Below are 21,263 nucleotides of genomic sequence, written 5' to 3'. Positions count from 1 at the left end.
TGCGGAACGTAGATGATGTGTCTGTGTCCCTTGGCATTTGCATTTGGGTGTGTGTGTAATCAGCTCCATTTGACCTAGACGTGGTAGATTGTCAAGGTCTTGGAAGCAGGTGTGCAGTTCAGGGAGCGGTCTTTAGAATGGAAGCACTCGGCTCTCGCCCACAGCACAGGGGAGGCACAGACACTAAGACAGAGCAGGCTTGGAGGGGGAGCTCAGGCAGGAGCGGTGGTGGCTGATGTCATTGCCTCATGCCCTGTTCTCAGCTGGCACGCTTGAAGCCAACCACGACTCTGTGATTAGGGGTGACGTGCCTATGCAAAAGAGATACCGAGTAGAAAACTTCAGGGCACCTGAAAGGAAGCCCCCACACCTTCTCTGAGATCATCCTGTTTGGCATTTTAGCTAGAATAGAGTAGCCTTAGGGGCCAGGCCCTATTCCTATCTCCAGCTTCCGTAGTGTGCAGCTCTCAAGTCTTGAGGGACATAAGAGTCACCCAGGGATTTTGCTAAAAGTTGAGATCCTGAATTCCTGCCTCGTGGGCTCTGATTCACCCAGGGTGTATTTCAGAGCCTACATTTTTACCAAATGCCCCGTATTTTTTATGTCTATGGACCACGGACCTTGTGACAACTTGCCCTAGAGGCCTTGCAATCAGAAAGCCCAAATTTGCCTTCCCAGCTCCTTCTGCAGCCACTGGATGACCTTGGGCAAGTCTCCAGACCTCCGTGAGGCTGCGGCTTCTCCTCAACATCCAGGGTCTGTCGTGAGGATCTAATGGGTAGAAAGGAAAGCACTTTACAAACCGTGTAGCCCTGCAGAAGTCAGAGGACCTCGCCCTGTTTATTACACCAGCCTTGATGATCTGACCGTGGAGGCTGAGGCCTTCCCATGCCTCCTACAGCCATTTGTTAAAGAAAGATCTTGTGCTTTGCACCCAGCCTTCCATACAGCAAAGTGCGAGAAACTACAAAAGGAGAAGGAGGAGCTGGAGAGGCGGTTCGAGGACGAGGTGAAGAGGCTGGGCTGGCAGCAGCAGGCCGAGCTCCAGGAGCTGGAGGAGCGGCTGCAGCTGCAATTCGAGGCAGAGATGGCGCGCCTGCAGGAGGAGCACCGTGACCAGCTGCTGAGCATCCGGTGTCAGCACCAGGAGCAGGTCAGTCTGCAGTGCCGCTCGAGCTCTGCTGTTGGGTGATGGAGGTGGCAGGCAGAGGGGATCCAGTGCCCCATTAGCAAGAAGTCCTATTCAGTAGGTGAGCTTTTCCAACAGTTCACTTTCTGAGTTGCTTTCTCCTTTCTCCCCTGTCCTCTCTTCTCCTCCAGCCACTCTGGCCTCCTTCACTCTTCCTCAGGGTTTTCACACTTGCTGTGCCCTCTGCCTGGAATGCTCTCCCTCCAGACAGTGCATGGCTCCCTCTTGCCCTCCCTTCCAGACTTTTCTCCAGGGTCACCTTTCTCAGTGAGATCTTTATCCAAAAGTATTATTCCTCCCCCCACCACATACACACTCTTTCTGTCCTCCTCCCAGTGTTAGTGTTCCTTCACCACTTATCACTAACACATACATTTTGCTTTTCTACCTTATTTATCATCTTTCTATTCCATGAGGGCAGAAAGAATAACAAGCAAACATGTATCTAGCACTCATCCTACACCGGACACTGCTCTAAGCTCTTTACATGAACTGACTCATTTAGTCCTCACAGTTCCCCTAATGAGGAAGGTACCATTCTTATTCCCATTCTACACGGGAGAAAGCCAAGCCCCCATGGTTCAGTAATTGCCAGAATTCACAGAGCTGGTCATGGAGAAGCCAGGGTTGAGCCAGTCTGGCTCCACACCCCTGCTGTCAGCCACTAAGTTAGAATTGCCTGTCAGCTCTCCTGCTGGATCCTGGCACCTGGATCCATGCCTGGCGGAGTACCCACAATATCCATTTGCTGGATGAAAGGATGAATGCCAATGGTTAACCTTTGCCCAGAAACCTTACTGGAGAGGAAAATGCATCCATGGACTAACCAGAGGATAATTCCCAGGGCGCTTGTCGGTATGAAAGCCGGAAGGAGGCAGGTGCTGCCACCCCCACTGCAGCCACCCTGTCCACGACTGCCGTTAGTACTGATGAGAGGCGGGCGGACGATTCAATGTGCCCACCCTGCTTCCATGAGCACTGCTCCTTTCTTTTCTCTTATTTCTAAGTTCTCCAGCTCCGGTGCCTTCACCCCCACCTTCTAATTGGTGTGTTGCTTTATATAGTGTGCTCATGATATGCTTAAGGTAAGCTGACATTTGTGAAGGGCACCCTTTAAATCTCACTTGGCATTCAGGTTCGTGTCGAGTGGCCTCTTCATTGTCAAAAACCCTTGTGCTGCCCTCCTCAGCTGCTTCCAAATGGACATCCCAGACGGCAGTACCCACCCGGCCCTCCCACTGCCCCAGAAGAGGCTTGTGCATCTTAGAGGACCTGGGAGAAATTTAAGAGTAATACTAATTGCTGTCATTGTAATAAAAAACCTCTCTTACTTTGTGGCATTTTATTCTAGACAGTATCTCAGGTTAGTCATTCTCCTTTCCTAGAGGCCTGTAAAAACCAGACACACCTCCCTGTTTGAGGTGGGTTAGACCATAGAGACTAGGAAACAGAATAGGTTACAGCTAAAGTTACCTGTTGGTGTTAAGATGCGAAACTGAACCCCCAGCGTCGTGCCTCCCAGTCTGTCTGCGTGTAACTCCTGTCGGGAGACATTTGCACGGGCTGCTGTCTACAGTCTTACTGATTTTACGGCCGCTTTATACATCTCAAGCCTGGTATGAATATCAGCTTGTTCTGTGCCTCTGTGTCTATGGGCCATTCATCCCCAGTTTTACACAGAACACGTTTATACCCATGTTTACCAAAGGCCTCTGATCTGAAGGTCTGAGTTGGTTGAGACGATGCCAGAAGGTGAGGAGGAGGGGTAAGAGGTGGTCCGCAGGCAGGAGACGTTGAACAAAGGCTCACGTGGTGGTGTCCTGGAGCTGAGGCACTGCTGAGGGGGGCATGTCCCCTCGGGGGCCAGGACGCCTCGCTGAGGCCTCACCTGTGCAGAAGTGTGTGCCTAGAGATGTGCTTCACCTCTTTTTAAAGCCAGGACATGGCGGCCTTTTAGATATTTCAAGCTGGAGTGATGAAAGGAGAGAAACCCTTGACGTTTCCACATGAAAATGACTTACATAAGCTACCTGGGCGTAATTCAAACGTTCTGTTGTATGAGAGCTCTGTGCTCTGTTCATGATCCTTTATGATAGCAAAAGCCGTTTATTTATTTACTGATTGACCTGAGCAAAGAATATTTGTGGAATGTGCATTGTATGTACGCAAAGCACCATGACAGGATACTGCAAGAGATACTGAGATTTATAAAAGGTGGGCTTGCTTATCTATCCATTGAGGAAGCTTCGAGATAAGTGCCCAAGGAGCTGTCACGTGGGTGAGAAATGCAGACAGCGTGTGGAGGAATTGAGAGTTTCACATCTTATCCTCACAGCTGGAAGTGTCAGAAATCATATCTGAATGCTTTTCATTTGGCTGAATCTTTCCTACAGAAACCCATTGGTTTGGGGGAACCAGAGAGTCAAGCCTATGAATTATTCAGGCCCCTGATTCTGCTCCTGCTGCAGAATGTTTTGGCTGTTTCCCCAGGCTTCAGTTTCCCTAGCAGAGAACATGCAGGAAGTGAGGAAGATGAAATGCACCCCAGGCCAATAGTCTAACTACCAGATAGAACCAGTGTTCCTGTTTAGTGGGAGAGGAGACTCAAGGGTGTGACTGAGATGGAGATGAGGATGATCCGTGGTTTCAGAGTCCTTGGTGGACTCTCCACTCTGGGGGCCTCCTTCTCAGGGACGGTTGCACTGGGCAGTGCTAACCCCACACATAGCAACATTTCTGTCCTTCTGGACCCTTAAAAATCAGGTTCACTGACTTGGCGTCTCCTCATGACCCTGTGGCCCCCAACAGCTGGCAATAGGGGCAGGTGCTGCTTCAGTTCTGATGCAGGATTTTCTGAGGCTGCAAATACCACTTTACTCAAACTGGGACTTGCCGGCTGAGGCAGGCTGACCTCTGGCTTTGCAGCAGCACCTCCTTCATGACAAAGCCAGCCAGAGCTGCTTCTTGCTTGGCCCCCCGCCATCTCACGGGGCACGGGCTGGCTCTCTGCCCATGGTGTGTGCCCTGGCTACACAGGTGGGTACTTGCAGAACTGGCAAACACCCCTCCTCAGCCTCCGCTCACACTAATTGAATCAGCGTCACTGATGAGACCTGGCAGCAGGTTGTTTCTGGACTGTCCAGGGGATTTCTGTGTACAGCCCGGGCCCAGAACCGCAAGCATCGTGGGAGCTGCAGGGCCCTGCTGGCTCGAGTTAAGGACCTGAGGGAGGGGTGGAGGTGGTCTTGCCTCTTGGCTTTCTTAAGTGAGACTAAAGACAAGATGTAACTCTTATTTTCAAGGTGCAAGGATAAAGGTGTTTCGTGTGTGAAAGCCAGCTCTCCTTCTGTAGCAAGCTGCGCATCAACAGATGCCAAATGGCCACAGCTTCCCTTTATCAAAGCACGCAAAACAGACTCACTGTAAACACACACGCATTTTCCTTTTTTGCCCCAAACATGTTCAGCCCAGCTTCCAGCCCTGGCTTCTGGGCTGCCTTTGACTGTCCCCACAGAGCCTGGCATGCAAGTATCTGGCGTGTGACCTTGGACCCATTCCTCCAAGACCCTCAGTTTGTCTTACTCCACGACTTGCTCCAAAGCCACTGGCTTCAGGGACCGCCTGTCTGGATGCGTGACGATTCTGCTCCATCAGGCTCAGCACACATCCCCCTCCATAGGGAGCAGCAGAGCTCAGCCTTTGGAGTTTAAATGTTGCTTTGTCTCTTATCCAGGATGCACTTTCTATGCTTTCGTAAGGAAATCATTTTAAACTAAATGACTCAAGGAAAAGCATCCCAGGATTAATCCAAACGTACAGAGGCCACTTTGTCCATCATCTGCATTATGCCTCCTTAGCCCTCCTGCAGAGCAGGCTCACAGCTGCTGTGCAGCGGAAACCACATTCTGTCTAATCAAATAGAAAGAGATCCCTGAGGGCCCTCTGTCTCCCAGCACCAGAGCCTGCCATCACAGCCCAGACGTTCCATGCTCCGGAGAAGGCGGTGCAGTGGAGATGGGGCCTCTGTCAACACCTGCCTGCGTGGAGGGCTGCAGAGGGGCAGAGGCACAGCCTGGCATGGGATGACAGCAGACTGGGAGCTCTGGCATGGCTGAGCCAGTGTCCAGGATACTGCAACCCATGACCAAGTGAAGGAGGGCCCCCTCGTTATCTAAAAATGAAAATCATGAAGAGAGCGTGGGAGAGAGTGGGCCTGGGCAGGCTCCCTCTCTCTCATCCCATGTGGATGGGCGCAAATGGGAGTTTAATCTGGTTTGGGTTTAATGAATGAAGCTGAGACAATGTAAAACACACGTTTCTTCATTTGAAATCTAAGCCTTCTCCAAGTGACTTGCCAAAGCCCCAGATCGTTGCATTTTGTAAATGGCTAAATGAAGTCAAACCACAGCTATAGTCTTACCCGTCTGAGAGGGTGGTCTTCCAACCCTGTGCTCTGCTGTCAGTCAGCCCAGCTGAATAGCAGGCGGCTGCGGGAATGGAGTCATGTCACAGGGAACAGCTGCTTTTCCATAGAACGAGGACTACCGGATGTCTGTGTTGACAGACGCCTCCATGGCACAGCCCAGAACTCTCTCTATGGAGGGAGGAGGATGGCCCAGTGGTGGTCTAAGGGGCCTCACCAGGGTTCTAAATGGAAGCTAAGGGTGCTTCAGCCAGCCCAAGTTTGCCATAGGCCATAATGGTCGAGCACTTTTGTCTTTGATTTGGTCATCTTCAATGCATAGAAAGATCTTGTGCTTTCCTTGGGTCACCTTGTTTAAATCTCCTCCAATTCCTTCTGGTTTCAAGATCCTCTCAGGCTGGGAGTTCTTACTGGCTGCTTCATAAATGTGAACCTGTGCTGTAGAAAGAAGCCAAGAACCACAGGAGAAGTTGTATGGATGAATACTATGACAAGAAAGAGGATGGCCAACAGTAGACAGCTCCTTCCTCTTGGAGAGAACATTTTTTAAAAACCATAAAGTTGCATGAAACCTAAATTACTAAAGAGCAGGGATTCTTGTGTTCAGATTTTTTGACTCGTGGGCTCCCTTTAGTTTCCTTCCTAACATACTGGGCATTTCTCTAATTCCATATGAACTTTTAGAGTTAGGAGATCAGTGATTTCATTCATAAAAGCACCTCTGAAAGGCTGTAAGGAATATATGATACCATTACATTACCCTTACTACAATGGGCATGGTATTCCATCACCACTGAATCAAAGGCTTTTTACCTTCCAGCAAACCAGAATGGCACACGTTGATGCCACAAACACAGTGTAGTGTTGCTGGTCAGGGTACATCCACCTCCTGGGACTCATAGGACTCTTCTGAAACTTAGTTCTTCCATCTGTCTGTCTTTTCTGAAACCACTCATGATCATTTGTGTAAGCACCTAATAAATGAGAATCACGCCAAGGACCGATGAAAGGTTTTTTGCTCTCCTGAACTGTGTGGCAGCCCTCCAAACAGTGTGTGTGGGGCGGGGGGGGGGGAGGGTGCAGGGAGGGTGCCGGGGGGGGGTGCAGGGAGGGTGCCGGGGGGGGAGGGTGCGGGGAGGGTGCGGGGGGGGAGGGTGCGGGGAGGGTGCAGGGAGGGTGCGGGGGGGCGAGGGTGCGGGGAGGGTGCGGGGGGGGAGGGTGCAGGGAGGGTGCGGGGGGGGAGGGTGCAGGGAGGGTGCGGGGGGGGGAGGGTGCAGGGAGGGTGCGGGGGGGGGGAGGGTGCGGGGGGTGCTGTGTTTTTACGGTGTGCTGTGGCCTCAGTGACATCCGTAATGGAGCAGATAGAAGAGATATTTCCTTTTTAAGCTAGTGATTTATTTTTCCAACAGATTGAAAGGTTTTGGACAAAGATTCCATGAAAACCTTCTGTAAACAGGAATTGGACAATTAAATGCTGTTGTAATCAGCCTTTCTGCTGGTGGGTTCATAGCTCTGAGCTTCGAGTAAATACTGTTTGATCAAGAATGGCCTTTAAATGCGAGCGAGTCATCGTGCACCGTGTCCATTCTCACACTGCGACGCAGCTTTCCTAATGCCATGGGTCCGCTGTTGGTTTTGCCCAGTGATACTTGTTTTAGTGGATGAAGTTCTCGTTTACCAGAAGAAAGAGAAGTCGGGATAATTTTTTGATGAAATAATAGTATCCGGAATGGGAATCCACCCCTTTTTAAATCAGATATATCCCCATGTGTCAACTTCACAGGCAGGCTTCTTTTCTTGGGGAGAACCCTTTCTCCATTCAGATCAAAGGTCAGCCCGTGAATCCTCCCCAGAGAAATGTGGGAGCCTCAGACGCGGCTGAATATGACCAGCTAGAAGCAATGTCTTCTTAACTGGGCCACCAAGGGGCTTCAAGACCAGCGCACATTTTCTAGTTCAGTGGTTTTCAAATGCCAAGTTTTGACACATGAGTAGCTTGTGAAATAAATGTAGTGGCTACTAACTCGCCTTTTGTAAAACGAAGTAAAACAGAGGAAGCATTTTTAAACCAGACTTTTCCAAATGGAAGGCGGAGTTTTGTTTCTGTGAAACTTTGGTTTTGGGTGTGGTTGTGTGTGGGTGTGTGCGCTGTGGTATTGTGTACAATGGTGATTTTTGCAGTGGATCACTGACAGAGAACTTGGATAAACACTGTTGTAGCGTATCCAGGAGAGATTTGCAATGATAGGGAGAGGTCGTTTTAGGCCATTACTCCTGCAAGTCATGTATTTGAAGTTAAAACAACAGCCGCAATAACAATAACAAAAACAGTAAACCTGGTAGGCAGGAAGGTGAGGGGTAGGGGAGGGGGTCAGGAAACATGAAAAGGAAGAATCCTGGACTGGACTGGCTGCACTCCGTGCAATTAAACTGCTAGAAGCATTCCTGCAGCTGGGAAGCAGCAGCCCTTACCAGGAGCACCACGTTGCCTGAGCAGAAGGTCCAAGTTATAATCTGGGGGGCAACCTTGTGTTTAAAAACAGACACGCAGACCTCCCAGCCTCACCTGGTACTGGTGAGAGAATCCTAAGGTGTCCGTTGCTCGTCTTGCTTGGGGGAGGTCAACACAAACCAATAGTGCATTCGAAAGAGCTTCACCTTTGAAGTCAGACAGACCTGGGTCTCACTGCTAGCTCTGCCATTTGTTAGCCCTTGGGCAAAACATTTCAAATTTCTTTGAGCCTCAGTTTCCACATCTGTCAATTGGGCATAATAAGATCTACTTCAGAAGGTGGCTCTGAGGGTTAAGTAGAGTAACGTATCTCGGGCAGCCTAATAAGTATTCGTTCGCCTCCGTTTACCTTGTGTACTGTAGCTCCCCCTGCCTCTGGGAAACAGACCACCCCGTAGGGAGGACCCATTTCTTTTCCTTTGCCGTCATCGCTCATAGCGGTGCAAGGGGATGGACTAGGAGTGGGAAGGGGATGGACTAGGAGTGGGAAGGGGATGGACTAGGAGTGGGAAGGGGATGGACTAGGAGTGGGAAGGGGATGGACTAGGAGTGGGAAGGGGATGGTCCAGGAGCCACACTCAGGACTCTAAAGAGGTACCTCAGGCAGTGATCCCCTGCCTGGAGTTGGATCCTCCTGCAAAGAGCCAGGTTGGGGCAGTGACCTCCTCTTGACTCTGAGGGCAGCCACATCACCACCAAAGTCCAACTCGCCTGCTTCGGCACGAGGCTGTGACTTGTCATTGATGTTTCAGGTCATGGACCTTTTCCACTCACGGAATTCCACTTCTGTTCTCCAAGCAGCTCTCTGTCTAACCGGTAACTGCGACTCTCCTCCAGGTGGAAGATCTCACCGCCAGCCATGAGGCTGCTCTCCTAGAGATGGAGAATAACCACACAGTTGCCATCACAATCCTGCAGGATGACCACGACCACAAAGTCCAAGGTAGCTCCCAGCCTCGTGTGCAGCAGGCAGGGGTGGGTGGTGCAAGCCGAGCCTTTCCTGCTGCAGGTGTGTGGAGCCCCCCTTCCTTTATTGTTCCTCCTTTCCTGTCTTTCCCTCCTGGTGCATTTTTTTCTGTTGGCTCCTGGGAAAAGAAGAGATAGGAATTAAGGATGCAGGTAGCTAGCTGCTGCTTTCTTCCAATGCAGTTATCCTCAACCTTGCTGAATACTGGAATTCCCTGTCCTCTGGGGAGCTGTAACAAAAGACCAATGCCAGCCTCAGTCCCACCCCAGGGATTCTCATGTCCTTGATCCGTAGTGCAGTGTAAGCATCAAGATTTCTTAAGACTCCTTAGGTGATTCTAATGTGTAGCCACACTTGAGGGCCACTGTCTAAAGTAGGCATGGAAATAGTGCACTTTATGTTTTCTTTTCCCCGTTTTTTTTTTTTTTTAGACAGAGTCTTGCTCTGCAGGCTGGAGTGCAGTGGTGCGATCTCAGCTCACTGCAACTTCTGCCTCCTGGGTCCTGAGCAATTCTCCTCAGCTGGAGCCTCCAGCCTGAGTAGCTGGGATTACAGGCACCCGCTACCACACCCGGCTAGGCTTTATGATTTTTATGGCCTTATAAAAACAAATGGAAGCCCCGGCATGGATACACTTTCCTCATATTTGTGATGCTTTCCGGGCTCCTGCAGCATCTGGTTGGATCGGGATATCCAGAGCTGACACTCATAGACCACATTCACCGTGGGTGGGCATTGAGTCTCCAGATCTTTCTTTTTACATTTTTGTAACTTTGAATTATCTTTGGGTTTTATGTGGGTCGTAACGGCGTCATTACTAAGTTCCAATGAGATTTTCCTTTGTGAAAGAAGCAGCATTTTATACTTTCACATGCATTTACATTAATACATACAATTTGTTTTTCAACCTCCTCTCGCTTTACTTTTCCCTCCCAGTCAGCTGGTTGTTAAAATGTGTATTAAAGGCGGGAGCAGTGGCTCACACCTGTAATCCCAGCACTTTGGGAGGCTGAGGCAGGTGGATCACCTGAAGTCAGGAGTTCAAGACCAGCCTGGCAAACATGGCGAAACCCCGTCTCTACCAAAAATACAAAAATTAGCCAGGCGCGGTGGCCTGGCTACACGGGAGGCTGAGGCAGGAGAATCGCTTGAACCCTGGGAGGCAGAGGTTGCAGTGAGTCGAGATTGCACCATTGCACTCCAGCAACAAGAGTGAAACTCCGCCTCAAAAAAAAAAAAAAAGTGTGTATTAAAAGCAACGACAGTTAACAATACATTGATAAACTTTTACAATTTTACAATTTGAGAATTAGCATCAAAGTTTGTATTATCGTAAAAATGTTCTCTGTGAACAAGACCCAGTGTGCCATCACCAAGGTCTGTGTTGTTGTCACCCTCAAGCACCACCCCCGCTGCCTCTGGGAGCTATTAGTAGGTGACCAAGCTGGAGGCAAGGGATGGCATTTTCCTGGGGACTAGTTAAAGGGATTGCCTGGGTCCTGGTAGTGTGTCTCACACTCGGAGTACTGGCCCCTACCCTTGGCTACACATTGGAATCACCTAGAAGTTTTTAAAAATACACTGATGTGTGGCTGCCTACCTCTGATGTTCCCATTTAATTGCTCTGGGGTGCAGCCCAGGCATCAGAAGGCTTTCAAACTCCTTAGGTGATTCTAATATGCAGGAAAACTTGAGAACCATTGTGTTAAACACCCTATTAAGCATGAGACAGTGTCGTGAGTTTGAAATAAAGAAATACACGATGAAGACACAGATATTAGCAATGGTTTATGTCATCTTCAGAATGGATACTGCCTCTTCTTTTCCCTTGGGGCATTGGGATCCTTTGAAAACACCCTGAAATCTGTCACTAGAGGAAGCTGGTCTCACGCGAGGGAGCGTGAACGGAAATGGCACAGTGAGCCGTGGTGTTGCCTTTTCTTTCTGGATTTTCACATAAATAGATCGGGTGGATTTTTCTGACGAATGAAGTCTCACTCAGAATCAACACAAACGTTTCTTTTCCGAATGTAAATGTCAGCTGTAACAACTGGATTTCTTAGTGGCCCTTACCACCATTAGTTAAAAGATTTGAGTGAATGAACACCACAAAGTCTTTCCTGATTACAGCTCACGCCACACAGAATGGTAATGGTTGGTCTCCAGTATGCTGCCATTCTGAGCATATGATCCCGGCTGATTAATGAGACCCTCCTCCCTCTCCTTACAACATGAAAACAAATTGCTTGTGTAGCCAGAATGAGATGGGCTTCACCCAGCTAATAAGACTCTTCCCATCTGGAGGAAAATAGAATCCGTTTGCTTAATAACTCTCACATGACAATTCTTTCTGCCAAACTTACAAAGTATTGCTGGGATGACCCTTTTCACGGAACAGAGTTGTTTCAGACCCTCTTAAGAGGAATCGGTCCAATTAGTTCTTCCTTGCATCTGAGTTGTCTTAACACCGAATCTTTGCTGAAGCAAATCCCAGGGATGTGTGGTTCTCAGAGGGCAGCCAAGAGGCTACCGAGGTGTCCGTGTAGACGCAGCACGGAGCCTGGCTGGCGAGCCCGGCTGGCAGGATGGCTGCTCGCAGCTCCACTGCTTTCCTCAGCCACAGATGGCTGCTTTGCAGTGGGAAGGAAGAGTGATCCTGGGAGGGGAAGAAGATGGGATTTAATGTTAATTACCTAGTTATTTTGCCATGAGGACAGTTTAGAGAATCAATGAATAACGTGAACAAAGGATCTGACTTGGGCAGGATGGTGGTACAGCTGAACGTAGAAGTGTTTGTGTGTGTGTGTGTGTGTGTGTGTGTGTGTGTGTGTGTGTGGTGGGAGGTATGGGGAGACGTGGATGTGTGTGTGTGTGTGTGGTGGGAGGTATGGGGAGATGTGGATGTGTGTGTGTGTGTGGTGGGAGGTATGGGGAGATGTGGATGTGTGTGTGTGTGTGTGGTGGGAGGTATGGGGAGATGTGGATGTGTGTGTGTGTGTGTGGTGGGAGGTATGGGGAGATGTGGATGTGTGTGTGTGTGTGTGGTGGGAGGTATGGGGAGATGTGGATGTGTGTGTGTGTGTGGTGGGAGGTATGGGGAGATGTGGATGTGTGTGTGTGTGGTGGGAGGTATGGGGGGATGCAGGTGTGTGTGTGTGTGTGTGTGTGGTGGGAGGTATGGGGTTATGCAGGTGTGTGTGTGTGTGTGGTGGGAGGTATGGGGGGATGCAGGTGTGTGTGTGTGGTGGGAGGTATGGGGGGATGCAGGTGTGTGTGTGTGTGTGTGTGTGTGGTGGGAGGTATGGGGGGATGCAGTTGTGTGTGTGTGTGGTGGGAGGTATGGGGGGATGCGGGTGTGTGTGTGTGTGTGGTGGGAGGTATGGGGAGATGTGGATGTGTGTGTGTGTGTGGTGGGAGGTATGGGGGGATGCAGGTGTGTGTGTGTGGTGGGAGGTATGGGGGGATGCAGGTGTGTGTGTGGTGGGAGGTATGGGGGGATGCGGGTGTGTGTGTGTGGTGGGAGGTATGGGGGGATGCGGGTGTGTGTGTGTGGTGGGAGGTATGGGGGGGATGCAGGTGTGTGTGTGTGGTGGGAGGTGTGGGGGGATGCGGGTGTGTGTGTGTGGTGGGAGGTATGGGGGGATGCAGGTGTGTGTGTATGTGGTGGGAGGTATGGGGGGATGTATGTGTGTGTGTGGGGGAGGTATGGGGGGATGTGTGTGTGTGTGTGTGTATGTGGTGGGAGGTATGGGGGGATGTGTGTGTGTGTGTGTATGTGGTGGGAGGTATGGGGGGATTGTGTGTGTGTGTGTGTGTATGTGGTGGGAGGTATGGGGGGATGCATGTGTGTGTGTGTGGGGTGGGAGGTATGGGGATGTGGATGTGTGTGTGTGGTATGTGGGTGGGTGTTTATAGTGTATGCAGTGTGTGTGTGCATGTGTGTGTATATGTGTGATGTGTTTATGGAGAATGTGTGGTGTGTGTATGTGGTGTATGGTGTGGGGGGGTGGGTATGTGTTACAAAGGTGTGGGTGCTGTAAGGATGTGGGGGGAGGGCATGTGTGTGTGTGTAAATGTGTATGGATTTGGAGGCGTGCGAGCGTGGCAGGCTATGAGGATGTGATTGGTGTGTGTGGGTGTGTTATGCGTGTGTGTGTTGTGTATATGTGTGTGTGGTAGGTGTGTATGTCGTATATGTGTGGTATGTGTAGTGTATATATGTGGGGGTGTGGAGGAATGTGTGTGGTGTGTGTAGTGGGTGTGTGCTGGAGGTTTGTATGTGGTATGTATGTGTATGTGGGATGTGGGCAGTGTATGTATGTGGGGGTGTGGCGGGCATGATGTGTGGGGGATGTGTGTGGTCTATGTGGGGGAGTGTGTGCAGGGGTGTGTGTGATAGGTGTGTATATGTGTGTGGCATATAGTGTATGTGATTGCTTGGTGTGTATGTGTGTGTGGCATGTAGTGTGTGTTTGCGATTGTGTGGTGTGTGTGTGGCATGTGGTGTATGTGTGTGATGTGTGTGTGGGGTGTGTGTGTGTGCATGTAGTATGTGTATGTGATGTACATGGAAGGTGTGTATTGGATGTGCTCTTGTGGGTAGTGTGTGTATGTGATGTGTGTGTGGTAGGTGTATGTGTGTGGCATGTGCTGTGTATGTGATGTGTGGTAGGGGTGTGTGTGTGTGGTATGTGATGTGTGTGTATGTGATGTGTGTGTGGTAGGTGTGTGTGGCATGTGGTGTGTATGTGAATGTGTGGTAGGTGTGTATGTGGTGTGTATGTGGTATGTGTGGTAGGTGTGTGTGCCATGTGTGTATGTGAATGTGTGGTAGGTGTGTATGTGGTGTGTATGTGGTATGTGTGGTAGGTGTGTGTGCCATGTGGTATGTATATGAATGTGTGGTAGGTATGTATGTGGTGTGTATGTGGTATGTGTGGTAGGTGTGTATATGTGTGTGGTGTATGGTGTGTGCATATGTGATGTGTGTGGTAGGTGTGTAGGTGTGGCATGTGTGTATGATTGTGTGTCATAGGTGTGTGTGTGTAGTGTGTGGTGTGATGTGATGTGTGTGGTAGATGTGTGTGTGGCATGTGGTGCGTGTGTGATGTGTGTGGTAGGTGTGTATGTGTGGCAGTGGTGCGTGATGTGTGTGGTAGGTGTGTATGTGTATGTGTGGCAGTGGTGCGTATGTGATGTGTGTGTGGTAGGTGTGTGTGGCATGTGGTGTGTATGTGATTGTGTGTCATAGGTGTGTGTGTGTGGTGTGTGCGTATGTGATGTGTGTGGTAGATGTGTGTGTGGCGTGTGGTGTATGTGATGTGTGTGTGGTAGGGGTGTGTGTGTGGTATGTGTGTATGTGATGGGTGTGTGACGTGTGTGTGTGTGTAGTGTGTGCTCTGTGTGTGTTCATATGTGCTCTCTCTGCCCCCATCTTCTCTTTTTCCCTCCCTTTCCCCAGTCCCTTTTTTCTTTCTCTCTCCTAAATACTAACCCGTTCATCACATACAATTTCAAACCAGTGGAGGAGTCCCCGTAGGCTTGAATCTGCTATCCGGGAGTCATTGATTTACCTGAAGTCACGGGTCTTAGTCTGCCAAAAGAGCCTTGTTTCATCCTTTTCAAAACGAAGACCAACTTAACAGTTTCATGTCCTCTTTCCAGAATTGATGTCCACTCATGAGCTTGAAAAGAAAGAATTGGAAGAAAATTTTGAAAAACTGCGGCTGTCATTGCAGGTTAGTATTTCTTTAATTTTCTTACCTGATACCAAGATAATGGCAGCATCGTTATTCGCACCCACAGACATTCATTCAGCACCTACTGTGTACTAAATCCTGTACTAAACATTGGAACATAAGGTAAATAAGTCATACTGCCTACCCTGAAGAAATGTGCTGTCTACTCGGAGAGCTGTGATGCAAATAGTAACAGACAACAGGTAACACATACTTGCACCACATGAATAATACAGTTAGTGAATGCCACAGGCATTCAGAGAGATTACTGTGCACTTGCTGTGGTCTGGAGTATCCGAGGAGTAACTGAGCTATGTTCAAAGCCAGAGGAGGACTTGGGGAAGAGCGTGTTCTAGGCCGGGGAAATGGTGCAAGGAGGGTTTTGCAGGTCAGAATTCACATGCTCTGAGACTTACAAAACATGCTCTGAGACTTACAAAACATGCTGTGAGACTTACAAAACATGCTGTGAGACTTACAAAACATGCTCTGAGACTTACAGAACATGCTGTGAGACTTACAGAACATGCTCTGAGACTTACAGAACATGCTCTGAGACTTACAAAAGGGGCTGCAGTTACCTGGAGGTGGCTGAGATGAAAAACACTGTCTCCACCTCTCACCATCACCTTTAGGAAATGCTGGTCTCAGATGCCAGAGGAGCTGCCTGTGTCCTGCAGGCCTCTAAGGAGAGAATGCAGCGTGTCCCGGATCACCTGTGTGTCCTTCCTGCTTCCTTCCTGCCTTACAGAGACGCAGGCAGCTGCTTGTGTGAAAAGACATTGACAACCGCCAGCCCCATGGAGGAGCTGCCTGGGAAGCCAGGGGGACGCTGGGGACCCTGCTTCCACTTCCAAGTGTAGCAATTCCAATCACAGCAAAATTATTTTTTAAATGTTAGGCATACTCTCATCTGGAATTGTGGGAGGTGAACCCCATAGCTTAATACATAGGCAGGAATTCTGCTTTTTTGATGGCTCACTTTCCTCTGGCAACATACATGGCACTGAGCCTGCCCCGCCAAGAGTCCAGGACTGTGGAGAGAGCCAGGGTCACACCCTCCAGTGTACTCTGCAAAAACTAAAATGTGTTATGCCTGCACAGTGCTCGTGTGGTTTGCCCTTGGCCAGTGAACCCAGACTGCCTTCCTTGTATACACATCCTGCACCAATAGTTGTGCTATCCTTAAAGGAACACAAATCAGGAAACTGACAGCCATACAGCCATGTCACAAAAACCCCATCCAATCCCAAACCCAAAGAAATGCGAGTTTTTGTCTCGTCTGGGAGTCGGCGCCCTGCCACTGACACCAGATGGTCCTGAACTGGGCATATGTTCATTGTGACTCTCCGTCCAGCACAATCCATTTGGGCTGGAGGTGATTTGGTGCAAGGAGGGTGGAATTGCTCAAGCCAACCTCCTTAGTCCACAGGCACCTGGAGAAACAGGTTTGGTGGTTAGAGATTTGAATTGGTGTTTAAATCCCCGCTGTGCTAGCTCTTACTAGCTTTCACATCTTGGAGAGTTATGTAGCCTCTGTAAACCTTAGTTTACTCTTTAAAATAAGGATGATGACACTGCTTTTCTCAAGGTGTGAACAGATTAAGGAAAATAACGTGTCAGAAGTGCCTAGCCCTGGGTTGGCTTAGGTCGGTGCTAATAAGCGGCAGCTATTGTGACTGTTGTAATAATAACAAGCATTGTTACATTTATTGTGGTTATTGTCATGATGTCGGTTGACTCCCCAGTGACCCACACTGGGTCAGGCCACCAGCCGGGTCTTTGTGCATGACATAAAGAAGGCAGCCCACGTTAGCTGCAGCAGCGTATGCTCTCCCTGCAGATCTGTTTTGAGTAATGGTGAATAAGGCAGACACATCAGTTTGGTATTTTAGATCCATCCTAAGTTGTAATTGCCTGAAGAGTTTGCTGTTGTTTTATTTTTTAATGGAGGGAAAGAGGCTTAAAAGAAATGCTTTCTCTGGCAACACTGAGGAGGTTTGGTGTAGAAGCCATGGTCATTTTTATAGTCAGTATAGCAGGTGACCTGTGCTGCGGGCCTGGAGGGGCTGCCCAGGCTGCAATGAACATTTCAGCTCATAGGCCTGCAAGCTCCCACCTGCAGCGTGCTGCCCCAGTGCACTGGCATTTGCATTTCATGGCACTGTGGAAACTTTTATTTCTTTCTTTTTTTTTTTTTTTTTTTGAGACGGAGTCTGACTCTGTCTCCCAGGCTGGAGTGCAGTGGCCGGATCTCAGCTCACTGCAAGCTCCGCCTCCCGGGTTCCCACCATTCTCCTGCCTCAGCCTCCTGAGTAGCTGGGACTACAGGCGCCTGCCACCTCGCCCGGCTAGTTTTTTGTATTTTTTTAGTAGAGACGGGGTTTCACCGTGTTAGCCAGGATGGTCTCGATCTCCTGATCCACCTGTCTCAGCCTCCCAAAGTGCTGGGATTACAGGCTTGAGCCACCGTGCCCGGCCTGGAAACTTTTATTTCTTAAAAATAAAATGGAAGTAGGCTGGGTGCGGTGGCTCATGCCTGTAATCCCAGCACTTTGGGAGGCCGATGGGGGCAGATCACCTGAGGTCAGGAGTTCGCGACTAGCCTGGCCAACATGGTGAAACCCCATCTCTACTAAAAATACAAAAAAAATTAGTCAGACATGGGCCAGGCGCGGTGGCTCACACCTGTAATCCTAGCACTTTGGGAGGCCGAGGCGGGTGGATCACACAAGGTCAGAGTTTGAGACCAGCCTGGCCAGCATGGTGAAACCCTGTCTCTACTGAAAATACAAAAAAATTAGTTGGACGTGGTGGCGGGCACCTGTAATCCCAGCTACTCAGGAGGCTGAGGTACGAGAATCTCTTGAATCTGGGAGGCGGAGGTTGCAGTGAGCCAATATCAAGCTACTGCACTCCAGCCTGGGTGACAGCATAAGTCTCTGTCTCAAAAAAAAAAAAAAAAAAAAAGAAGTAACTGGAAAAGAGAACAAAAAAAGAGGAAAAGGAACCTACTCAGGGAGCTTGCAGACCAGGGTCGTCCACCATAAGAAAGCAAGCAGTCAAGCCAGTGCTTCCCATGTTAGTGTCACTGTGTACACTTACTAGCATTCACAATATCGCCTCCCATTATTTGGCGGATGAGGCCATTTCTCTTGCCAGAACAGTCCACGGGAGGCTGGGCACGGTGGCTCACACCTGTAATCCCAACACTCTGGGAGGCTGAGGCGGGTGGATTACTTGAGGTCAGGAGTTCAAGATCAGCCTGGGCAACATGGCGAAACCCTGTCTCTACTAAAAATACAAACATTAGCTGGGTGTGCTGGTGCGCACCTGTAGTCCCAGCTACTTGGGAGGCTGAGATGGGAGGATCCCTTGGATCCCTTGAGCCTGGGAGGTGGAGGTTCCAGTGAGCCGAGATCGTACCATTGCACTCCAGCCTGGGCAACAGAGTGAGACCCTGTCTTTCTCTCTCCTCTCTTTTTTTTTTTTTGTGTGTGTGTGTGTATCTGTATATCTATATACTTTTTTAGAAGAGTTAATGGGAGAGCCTAGTTTCTGTGTTTTGATATTATAGAAATGGTGCTGGGCAAAGAGCTTTGGACTGGTCTGCATGAGTGAGACATGAAGGGTGAAGCTCTCCTTGGGCATCAGCGGTCCTTTGCCAGCCTGTGGTCCTGAGAGTCATGGCCGGAGCTGAGTGGGGCAGGGTCAGTGCAGGTGCATCTGCGCTGGGAGCTGGGGAAGGGGTGCAGTGTCTCCATAGACACCCTTATATTCCTTCAACCTGCAGGTGGAGAGTGGCCAGCGGCCTGCCTAACTGGCAGGCATGGGAAGGCTAAGGGCTGGGAGCGCCAGTCTGGCCACGGGGCGGGTCTGAGCAGGGAGGAGGAGACTGTGTGGAGTTGGCTTACGTGGCAGCTCCTATCAAGGACATGCAACCCAGTCCTGAGGCCGGGAAGGCTGTGTGGGAGCCAGAGTGAAGCGGGAGTGAGAGGGAGCTGGCTGGAGGAAGGCACTGGCAGCAGGAGAGCTGGCACAAGAGGAAAGGGAGGCAGCGAGGCTGGGAGGACGCTGTGTTAGGGAGTGTGCACTGCAGCTTGAGGGCAGTGGGGTAGGAGAGAGGAGAAGGACAGGTTCCGGTTTGCACGTTAGAAAGAGTGCCTCACTACAGTGTGAGGGCAAAGGAGTGATCATTCAGAAAAAAACAGGAATCGTCTCAGAAAGTAGCCAGCAGAGTGGCCGGAGCTCAGGGGAGTCTGTGGGTTCTAGGGACATTCAGGATGGCAGGACTTGATTATGGACTTCGTGATGAGAAGGTTTGGTGATGTGGGAGGGGTCCCAAGGGAGAGAAAGAAGTCAAGGAGGGCTTGAAGGGTTCTGGATTGAGCGTCCTAAATGAGAATACATCTTTGAAATACATTCATCGTGGTCCTTCCCAAAGCCAGGGGCTGGGTGCCTCCTGGACAAGAGGCGCCTCTGAGGATTCTCTCTGAGGATTGTCTGCCTCTGTGGGATCAGAGGTTGTGAAACGCCCCCGGCTCACTGTGCTTTTGTGGTCTCTTCCTGACAAAGCACCAAGGAGGAGTGAGCCGAGGGCAGACGCGGGGGGACACCCTCCTCCATCGTGTGGCTGTGGGGGTTCCCCTTTGGCACCTCTTTCTCCAGCCCCCAGGGAAACACTCTGAGGGTGCTCAGGGCACAGTGGTGGCCCACTGATCACAGCTGCCCAGGCTGTGGTGGCTGCTGTCTGTAGTGGCCCCAGCTGGACTCCTTGTATCATTACTTGCAGGACCAGGTGGACACGCTGACCTTCCAGAGCCAGTCTCTGCGGGACAGAGCCCGCCGCTTCGAAGAGGCCTTGAGGAGGAACACAGAGGAGCAGCTGGAGGTAGTTTCTGGATTCCAGGCTTCCAGCCCCGCAGGGACCCCGCCCCAGCGAGGCCAGCGGGGCTCCCTCAGCAGTCCAGTCCCGAGACAAGGCCTCTCTGTGAATCCACTGCTGAAGTGACAGCTGGTCACGGCCTCCCCTGGATTTTTAAACAATTGCTGTCAGCACCTCTCCCCTGAGACAGACAGCAGCTGTGGGTTTCTCCAGCGACGTGTTATTTTTGCCAAATTCCGCAGCATTCCCCAGCTGGAGTCCCAGGGCTCCTGTGATAAGCATGGTCTGGAAACCCCCACCCTGGCCCGGCCACCCCTTCCAGCCCATTCCCCCGGCCCGGCCACCCCTTGCGGCCCGTTCTCCCGCAACTTTTTAGGCTGACGTGGGGCAGCCTTGGCTGCAGCATGCGTTAACAGGTTGAGGGGAATTTTTTTCAGAAAAGCTGGCAAAGTTCCTTCCCTCTAATGTAGGGTTGCCAAATAAAATACAGGACACCCAGTTAAATTTGAATTACAGATCAATTTTTGAGTATAAGTCTGTCCCATGCAATACTTACACTGAATTTTTTAAAATGTCATTTATCTGAATTTGGATTTAACAGGACCTACTGTATTTTAATTTGTTACATCCAGCAGCACTACCCCAACGTGACTTTTGTCTAAAATGGCTTTTCTGCGTCTTAAACCACTTGACTCATTTCCTATGCATGGGCTCTTTACGGGCATAGGTGAGACCTGTAAGAGTCCCAGCTACCTCGTGAATCAAGTCTTCCGGGTGAATGTTAAAAGCCAGTGTTGGGTTTACTCTTTCTACCCCATGAGCTCCCTGCTGGGCATAGGCTGGCAGCACCCAGCAGTTCTGGAGTCAGACTTTCCAGTGGACGATGGCCGTGTCTCACCTGCTCCCCCACAGAACTGGATTTTAGGAGGCTTCTCAGTGGGAAACTTTATCAGGGAAGGCTGTAGCATCCTCTCTCTTTGGTGTCGCAGTTGCCATCAGGGCACTTGTCCCAGGAGGATGGATTTAGCTGGATTCGTGGTATTGGTTAATACTGGGTTTTGTCGGGAGCCCTAGTCAACAGCTCATGGCTCTCTGCCCCTGTAGATTGCATTGGCTCCTTATCAGCACTTGGAAGAAGACATGAAGAGTCTGAAGCAGGTATTAGAGATGAAGAATCAGCAAATACATGAGCAGGAAAAGAAGATTCTCGAGTTGGAAAAGCTGGTGAGTTGGTCCGTTTGCTCGCGAGAGTAACTAACCTCCATGACATTCCTGCTGTCATCACTGAGGTCATCGTTGACACTGAGGTGTTCAGCCAGGTGTGTCTGTTACCTGCCCATTGCTTACACCTATGGAGAAAATCCCACCGCGGGCCTTTCCCAGGAAGCCAGGAGCTCTCATAAGGAATCTTGGAGGTGGCCTTATCTTGTCCAACTCTGGAGCCTTTCTGATGGGTGGCCTCTTTCTGCTTTGCGCTGGTTTTCCCACAGTCCTGCTGTCTCCTTGCCCTCTCTTGGGGACGTGTGGTGACCCAGCACAATGCAGCAT

General features: G+C 50.2%; 1 protein-coding gene across 15 annotated transcripts in view; it reads left to right on the top strand.

Annotated features, from left to right (window-relative positions):
• The window catches only part of LOC105490184 (microtubule associated scaffold protein 2), a 626,066-nt gene that overhangs the window by 600,223 nt on the left and 4,580 nt on the right, over positions 1 to 21,263 (top strand). For 14 of the 15 annotated variants that reach the window (XM_071081499.1, XM_071081501.1, XM_071081504.1 and 11 more), the window contains 5 exons: positions 940 to 1,154; positions 8,963 to 9,068; positions 14,757 to 14,830; positions 19,623 to 19,721; positions 20,820 to 20,939. In XM_071081499.1, the coding sequence (XP_070937600.1) occupies positions 940 to 1,154; positions 8,963 to 9,068; positions 14,757 to 14,830; positions 19,623 to 19,721; positions 20,820 to 20,939 (614 nt within the window). Of the gene's footprint in view, positions 1 to 939; positions 1,155 to 2,325; positions 2,673 to 8,962; positions 9,069 to 14,756; positions 14,831 to 19,622; positions 19,722 to 20,819; positions 20,940 to 21,263 lie in introns of those variants that run through there. The other variant, XM_071081505.1, reaches the window with a different exon arrangement.

This window comes from Macaca nemestrina, chromosome 16 (assembly GCF_043159975.1).
Source record: "Macaca nemestrina isolate mMacNem1 chromosome 16, mMacNem.hap1, whole genome shotgun sequence".
Taxonomy (NCBI): Eukaryota; Metazoa; Chordata; class Mammalia; order Primates; family Cercopithecidae; genus Macaca; species Macaca nemestrina.
This window is presented reverse-complemented; position numbering and strand designations above follow the sequence as displayed.